The sequence below is a fragment of the Podarcis filfolensis genome, assembly GCF_964270895.1.
Source record: "Podarcis filfolensis genome assembly, chromosome: 1".
Lineage (NCBI taxonomy): Eukaryota > Metazoa > Chordata > Lepidosauria > Squamata > Lacertidae > Podarcis > Podarcis filfolensis.
Genome location: NC_139604.1, coordinates 68,145,134 through 68,152,690, shown reverse-complemented (window position 1 = coordinate 68,152,690; position 7,557 = coordinate 68,145,134). Strand labels below are relative to the sequence as shown.

The 7,557-nt window shown below is 43.0% G+C and overlaps 1 protein-coding gene across 6 annotated transcripts in view; it reads left to right on the top strand.

Annotated features, from left to right (window-relative positions):
* The first annotated feature begins 102 nt into the window (after nt 1-102).
* DENND5A (DENN domain containing 5A) overlaps nt 103-7,557 on the top strand; it is a 61,939-nt gene continuing 54,484 nt past the window's right edge. For 2 of the 6 annotated variants that reach the window (XM_083597704.1, XM_083597701.1), the window contains exon 1: nt 211-601. In XM_083597704.1, coding sequence (XP_083453830.1) covers nt 472-601 — 130 coding nt within the window. In that variant the 5' untranslated portion in view covers nt 211-471. Of the gene's footprint in view, nt 602-7,557 lie in introns of all 6 variants that reach the window. The other 4 variants (XM_083597703.1, XM_083597705.1, XM_083597702.1 and 1 more) reach the window with 4 other exon arrangements.

Below are 7,557 nucleotides of genomic sequence, written 5' to 3'. Positions count from 1 at the left end.
GAAAAGACTGGGCTCTAACTCTATCCGGTGCTGAGGAAAGAACCAACAGCGGGCGAGGAAATGGGCTTTATCCCCTCGCGCCGCTCCTCCCAGAGTCTTCTCAAGAAACCACACTGCAAGGAGCATCACGTCATCCTTTCTGCTCACTGCGCCTGCGCAGCATTGCGGTCCTCGCTTCTATTCCTCCTTCTCTCCCGCCTCCCCCCCCCTGGAAACATCTGGGAAGAGAGGAGCTGAGGGGGGAGAGCGCCCTGTTATGTGTGTTCCCTCGCCCGAGTGTCAGGCCTTGCTACCCACAATGCCATGCGGCCCTGGCCGCTCCGTCATGGAGGCAGCAGCGGGGGCCCCTGAAGCAGCCGCGTCCGCCGCAGCTGGGCGGCCAGGAGCCTCGGCGGTAGCGCCCCGGAACGCTCCCTCTCGCTGCTGCTGGGCGGCTTGAGCCGTCCCGCCTCGCTGGGGGCCCCGTCCAGCATGAGCGGCGACGGCGGCAGCAGCGGCAGCAGCAGCGGCTCCTCTTCGTCTGCTCCTGGCCGCTTCGCCGACTACTTCGTGATCTGCGGGCTGGACACCGAGACTGGTCTGGAGCCGGACGAGCTCTCGGGTGAGTCAGACGGCAGCCCCGCCAGCCTCCCTCCGAGAGCCCGAGGGCTGCTCTGCCGCCCGGCGTCGACGTGCTCTGCCCTCAAGGGAGGGAGGCGGCGGAGGGGAGAGTAAATCAGCCCAGCCGGGGCATCATCGTCATCATTTTATTTAGGCCGGGAGGGGGGGCGCTTTTGACAGCGGCTTCACTTCAGCCCCTGCCTGGCGCGGGTGAGGGGCGACCCAGTTCGGGGCTGAGGGGTTGCCGTCGGTCCCTTTAGAGAAGCGGCTTCTTTCGCGTCTGCTGAGGCGAGAGGGGCTTCGAGCTGCTGTGCCTGGGCTACTTGGCAGCGGCAGCGGCGGCGGCGGCGGGTGGAAGCAGCCACTGCTTTGTTTTGGCAGCAACAGGACCCTCATTCTCTCTCCTCCTCCTCCTCCCTCCTCCTCCTCTTCTCTCTGCTCCCAGAGCACTTGGCCTTCATAATAAGGAGATGTTGCATCTTGCTGTCGCTGTGGGATGCAAAAGCAGTTTTAAGGGTCATGTGGCAGCGGTTGCCACAGCAGTGGCATTAATTTCACTGCGGGGAGGTGAAATCTAGTGCACTTTATTTTTGTGTGTGTTTACACTGTTGTTCCTTTAACCTCTTCCTGAAATGCTGCCCTGACTTCAGATTAACATCCTTCTGCCCACTTATTCCTGACAGTGGAAACTGGTACTGTATTTATTTTTGTAATCCTGCAAAATAAATAATTGTTTAAAAGATGTGGTAGGATGCAAAGGGCTGCTCATGGAGATGGAAGAGGAGGAAAAAGAAGACACTCGACCACAAGATGAAACCACTGGTAGCAGCAATTTAGGAACCATATTTGCAGAAGTATAAGGAATGGTTGCGAGTCTAGAACTCTTGCCTTTCATAGTCTTTTGGCACAACTTAATAATTTCCCTCTTCAAAACCTATATAACTGGTAATTGTTGTTTAGTCATTTAGTTGTGTACAACTCTTTGTGACCCCATGGACCAGAGCACGCCAGGCGCTCCTGTCTTCCACTGCCTCCCGCAGTTTGGTCAAACTCATTCTGGTAGCTTTGAGAACACTGTCCAACCATCTCGTCCTCTGTCGTTCCCTTCTCCTTGTGCCCTCCATCTTTCCCAACATCAGGGTCTTTTCCAGGGAGACTTCTCTTCTCATGAGGTGACCAAAGTACTGGAGCCTGAGCTTCAGGATCTGTCCTTCCAGTGAGCACTCAGGGCTGATTTCCTTAAGAATGGATAGGTTTCATCTTCTTGCAGTTCATGGGACTCTTGAGAGTCCCATAACTGCTAATACTTCATGCATATAAGGGATGTGGGTGGCTCTGTGGTCTAAATCACTGAGCCTCTTGGGTTTGCTGATCGGAAGGTTGGCAATTCGAATCTGTGTGACGGCGTGAGCTCCTGTTGCTCTGTTCCAGCTTCTGCCAACGTAGCAGTTCGAAAGCATGCCAGTGCAAGTAGATAAATAGGTACCATTGCGGTGGGCTGGTAAACAGCATTTAAATGTGCTTTGGCTTCCATCATGGTGTCTTGTTGCGCCAGAAGTGGTTTAGTCATTCTGGCCACATGACCCGGTTCCCTTGGCCTGAAGCAAGATGAGTGCCGCACCCCATAGTTGCCTTTGACTGGACTTAACCGTCCAGGGGTCCATTACCTTTACATACATATAAATAATTATGTGGCTCTAGTCCATGAATGCTTATGACACAATAACAGTGTAACCCACTCTATGCATGCTTTTGTGGAGCAAAAGGTAGTATGCATAGAATTACAGCCATTAATTTTTAAGGAACCCCAAGATTATTCGTTCAATACATAGAATGATTATTTGCTGGTTGTATCTTGTACCCATGCCTGTACTCATGTCTATGCATTTCTTAATCTTGTAAACAAAAATAGTTTACATTTTATGTGTTGTTGCTTACTCTTACCAGGTCAGTTCTAGATTCAGGTAGGTAGCCGTGTTGGTCTGACGCAGTCGAAATATATAAAAAAATTAAAAAATTGTCCAGTAACACCTTAAAGACCAACTAAGTTTGTTCTTGGTATCAGCTTGTATATGTACACTTCTTCAGATACACTGAAACAGAAGTCACCAGACCCTTAGCACTATATATAAGGGTCTGGTGACTTCAGTTTCAGTGTATCTGAAGAAGTGTGCATGTACATGAAAGCTTATACCAAGAACAAAGTTAGTTGGTCTCTAAGGTGCTACTGGACAATTTTTAATTTTTTTATATATATTTTACCAGATCAGTGTTAACTTTTTCTGTTTTGGCACTGGTAGTCGATTGGTACATATAAACTGCTGTACAGATCTTAGCATCTACTTTAATAAGGTATGTGTAATTTCTTGGAGGATTAAACTAACTGCATAATTTTGTCTGTAAAATAAATGGTTGAAAATGAAGAATATTTGCATGATTGGGAGTTCTGTTTATGTTTACTTCCTTGTTGTTTTTCCATATTGCCTCATAGACTTTGAGGCATAGATTTCATATAAAATGGTGAAGTATTTTGTACTAAGCTTTCCATATAGTGTGCTCCTTAGTGTGCGCAAAGCTATGGAAATACTAATCTCTGGATTATCTGGAATAAAGTCTGGTGTCATCTTGTGTTAAGTGATATATAACATTCCAGTCTAGTATGCAGACTTATATGTCAGGAGAGTCCATGTATCCCCATATCCAATTTTTCCTTGTTATCCTGATCTGTTTTCCCAAAACTCCTAAAATTATGCTAGCCGTGGAACTTGCATAGTTTATTTCCTTCCATTGGCTGCAATGGGCAGCTGTGGTTTGCAAAATGATAAACTAGTTGTCTTATGCACTATGAGACAGTAGGGCTCTGAATAAGTTGGTGACTCCACCACACAGAGTTCCCCACAGGTTGGATTTCTTTGCCCATGTTATTTTGTTAGGAATCCCGAAGTAGAAAGTTGTATTATATTATGTACTTTTTATTTATTTATCTAAATGATACATGCAAGATGCTAGAAGTTTCACAATATCTCATTTAACAGCTTAACAACTCTGAGTGGGTTGTTCATATTATTCATATTATTGAATATTATATTATTTTTACCCTGCTACTTATTAATTCTATTATTATTATTTACTTTGGAACATACTGAGAAATAGTGACTTACCCAAAACTATCCAGGAAGCCCGTGACTGAGCTTGGATTTGAATGAACTCAGGTCATCCCTCGACTCACCAAACCATGAGTCAATTCACATATGAGGTGTCCCCCATGCAATTGCTTTAGAAGCAAGTCTACCCAGAGGGTTATGGAACCTGAAGCAGGCGTGATGCTTGGGGCCCTGCTGCTACCCTTTAAAAGGGCTTATGAACCTGTGTACAACATTGGCTGGAGCACATCAGCTGCTCCTTAGCTTGGGAACAAGCAGACTTTCTGCACTTGTTCCTGTGGCATGTACAGCTGGGCACTGACTTTGAGACACATTTGTAAGGCAAAATGGCATTAATAGTTGACAAGTGAAAAAAATATTATATTTATATTACAAAGTTAAGACCCAAAAGACAAAATGAGAAGTACAAAGTCAGAGATAATTTCTGCATTAAATGCATGCAAGGGGAATGGAAGCCTCTTGGAGAAAAGGAATGAATAGAGACCCCTGCTGTGTAAAATGTGTCAGGGTGGAATAAAGCATTGTTATTTTTTAGATGACAAAGAATTAAGCCAGATGACAAAAGTGATGTAGTCTGGTGAAGCCACTATATTTTAAAGGGAAAATTTTCTAAGAGTAAGTTTAGGATGAACTTCAAGTCCAAATAAATTAGGTGAGGTTGTTTCCATCTTGCTTTATGCTTTTTGCAAACTATAATTGTGATGTGTGTTGTGTATTAAAGCAGTTTCAACAGTTTTCATACCTTGGTCCTTAGATTTAAAATTGACACAGCTCCTACTGCAATTCCTCTGAGTTCTACAATTTGAATTTAGCAGACTTTTAAAATTTTGGTGTTTCCTGAAAGATATATTTACTGGAGTAAAAAGGGATATTGTGTAGACTTTCCTCTGCTGAAGGCATTTTTAGCTATAAAGGCATCTTTGTTCTGCTGAAACAATTTGTCTAATAAGTGGCAATTGTTCAAATAAAGCACTGGTATTACAGTGTAGAGAGGCGGAGGGAAGGAAAATAGGATTCCTAAATAAAAGCTATTCTTAAAAACACTAACAGTAATTTGCTGCACACTGCAGTTTTCCTCAGAGTTAAGATTGCCTTGAGCACAATCTCTCTGGATGGTATTCAACTACTTTTACTCAGAGTAGATCCATTAATTTAGTGACTATGACTAAGTTAAGTCTATTAATTTTAATGGATCTTCTCTGAGTAAAACTTTTTTTAACACTACCCATAGTTCACTGGGAAACTGACAGTTGTTGCTGGAACACTTAGCAAGGCTATACAAATTTATTCTAGGAAATAAATGTTATGCTGCCTTCTAGGGTTTATTCAAGAATATAACTTACAAATGGTAGTTGTATATAATAACAGTTTTCATATATGTGATTTTATTATTATAAACTTTAAAGTGATATTAGTTACAGTAAAGCAATGGTGCGTAACTTGTGAGCTTTGGCCCAATTTCAGACAACCTCTGTAAGTGTTCAGTTGAAACCTTCTGCAAGAGTGAACTGTCATTCATGGGAGGAGAATTTGTAATAAGGCAGAACACAGAGAGCTTTTATGGGAGAGAGCAACCAAAGCCAAAATATTCCCCTCCCTATACCCACTTGTAAGGAGCTAAATGGGTGGTGATGGGAGAGAAGGGGCTTGTGTCCTGCCTCCCACTGTGCTAACTCACTTGCAGCTCTTTGGTGGACTCTTTCTTGCTGCCTTGGGCTGTAGGGGCTGAAGAGAAGTCAGGTTTAGGTATGGACAAAGGCCGGCAGAGTAGGTCAATACCAGTGGGTGTGAGGCAGAAAGAAGGGTGGAGTCACTGCTCAGTCACCTGCTCCTGTTGGCACAGATTGGCCTCTTGTCACTCCACCCTGAGCAGTGTTCGAAACTCCCATTGTTCTAGGCGCATTTTGCAACAGGGAATTTCATTAGCGCACACAGTTTTTGAGCTCTGGGTGCAGTACTCTGCCTAAGATTTCAGATCAAAACTGCAGAGTGGAAGGAAAGGAGGCCTTTTCTGCCTCCCTACATACAGCTACTGTCTGAAGACTGGAGAAGAGACCATCTTAAGGATATTAGTGGGGTGGGCAGGGGAAGGACTAAACCATATGAAAAATGAATGTAATATTTTAGCTGCAATTCATTCATTTTCAGCTTTGTATTCTTGTTATTAAAAAATTGCACCTAGACATTCCGTTGTTGTGCCCATAACCTAGGTTTAAGGTGCCATTTAGCTCCTAGCTTTCATATCTCAGTTTCTAACACTGACCCGGAGTGAAGCAGAGACACCATGGATATTTTTTCCAAGTGAAAAGTTATCAGGTGGCCTCTTTCCTCCCTATGCTGCCCACCAAGTGAACCAGCAAGTCAGAGGCACCATAGATACCTTTGCTGGGTGGATCATTTGTTTTCTCTCCACTCTTCCTGAGTGAAATGACACAGAAACTATGTGGGCCTTCCCCCACCTCCGCTTGTCAATGATATGGTGTCCTGTTGGGCCTTTACTCCATGTCTGGGAATGGACTCTACTCATTAAGCAAGTCCTTTTTGTTGTTTTTCTTGTTCTGTGCTTGAGCTGTGTCTGCAATTAAAACTCCAGTCTCCTGCCTGGGTAACTCCCTCTCTCAACACCTTCAGTTTCATATAAACTTAAGAACAGCCTGCTGGATCATGGTAATGTTCCATTCTAGCATCCAGTTCTCACCATGGTCAGCCAAGTACTCATGAGAAACCATAACAGGACCTCAGTGCAGCAACATTCTATCACTTGTCAATCTGAGCAACTGATATTTGGAGGCTTATTGCCTCTGACACAGCTTGATGTCTTCTACTCCAGTGGCTTCCCATTCCCAACTTCTTTATCAACAATAGTATGTCAGCTTCTTATATACACTTATTTTGGATATAGTCTTAATGGACTCCATATGATTTACTTCTAAGCAAACATGTATAGCATTGTACTGTTGATTTCCATGGCATTTTAGTATTTTTATTGAACTGGTTTTCCCCCTACCTCATTTTATTTGTTATTATTTATATTATATTTTAAAGTTTTCTTGTTCTATAAGCCTGAACATTTTTTGGCAAGGCAAGCTAGAAATAATAAAATAAAATTGGATTGTGAGAATAATAATAAATAAATAAATAAATAAATAAATAAATAAAATTATACACCACTCATCTGACTGGGTTGCCCCAGCTACTCTGGGAGGCTTCCAACAAATTAAAAACTTTAAGCACAGTAAAACATTAAAAACATTAAACATTAAAAACATTAAAAAGTTAGAACGTTGGGTAGAGAAAGGTCTGAGCTCCGTTCTTTTTCCCTACCCCTGCTGGCCTCTAGAATGACTACTTGTTTTCAAGAGCATCTGTTGGGTTTTCAGTAGATACTTGCATGTAATGATGAACAAAAATGCTTAAACATGAATGTTCTATATCTATATCCAAGCTTGACTGTGTGGCCACACCTCACCAACTTCTCCACACAAAACCTTCCAGAATTGCCAGTGTGAATTTTGGGGTGGGAGAAGCATAGCTGCAGACTTCAGTGAGCTAAATCCTGTTTTATGTGGTGTATGTGAGTAGACCACTAATGGGAGCAGTTATTTCCAAAGGCCAGTTAGCTGCAGTACATCTGCACTAAATTAAACGGATCCTAGTTCTTTCCCAAATTATGTAAAGTGCAAATAGAGTTCTTAGTGATTAAACTTATTCATTGACTGGTATTAAAATTGATGGAGAAGCCATTATGTTATGTGAAATGGCTTTTATTTCATAAATTCTGCAGTGATAGGGC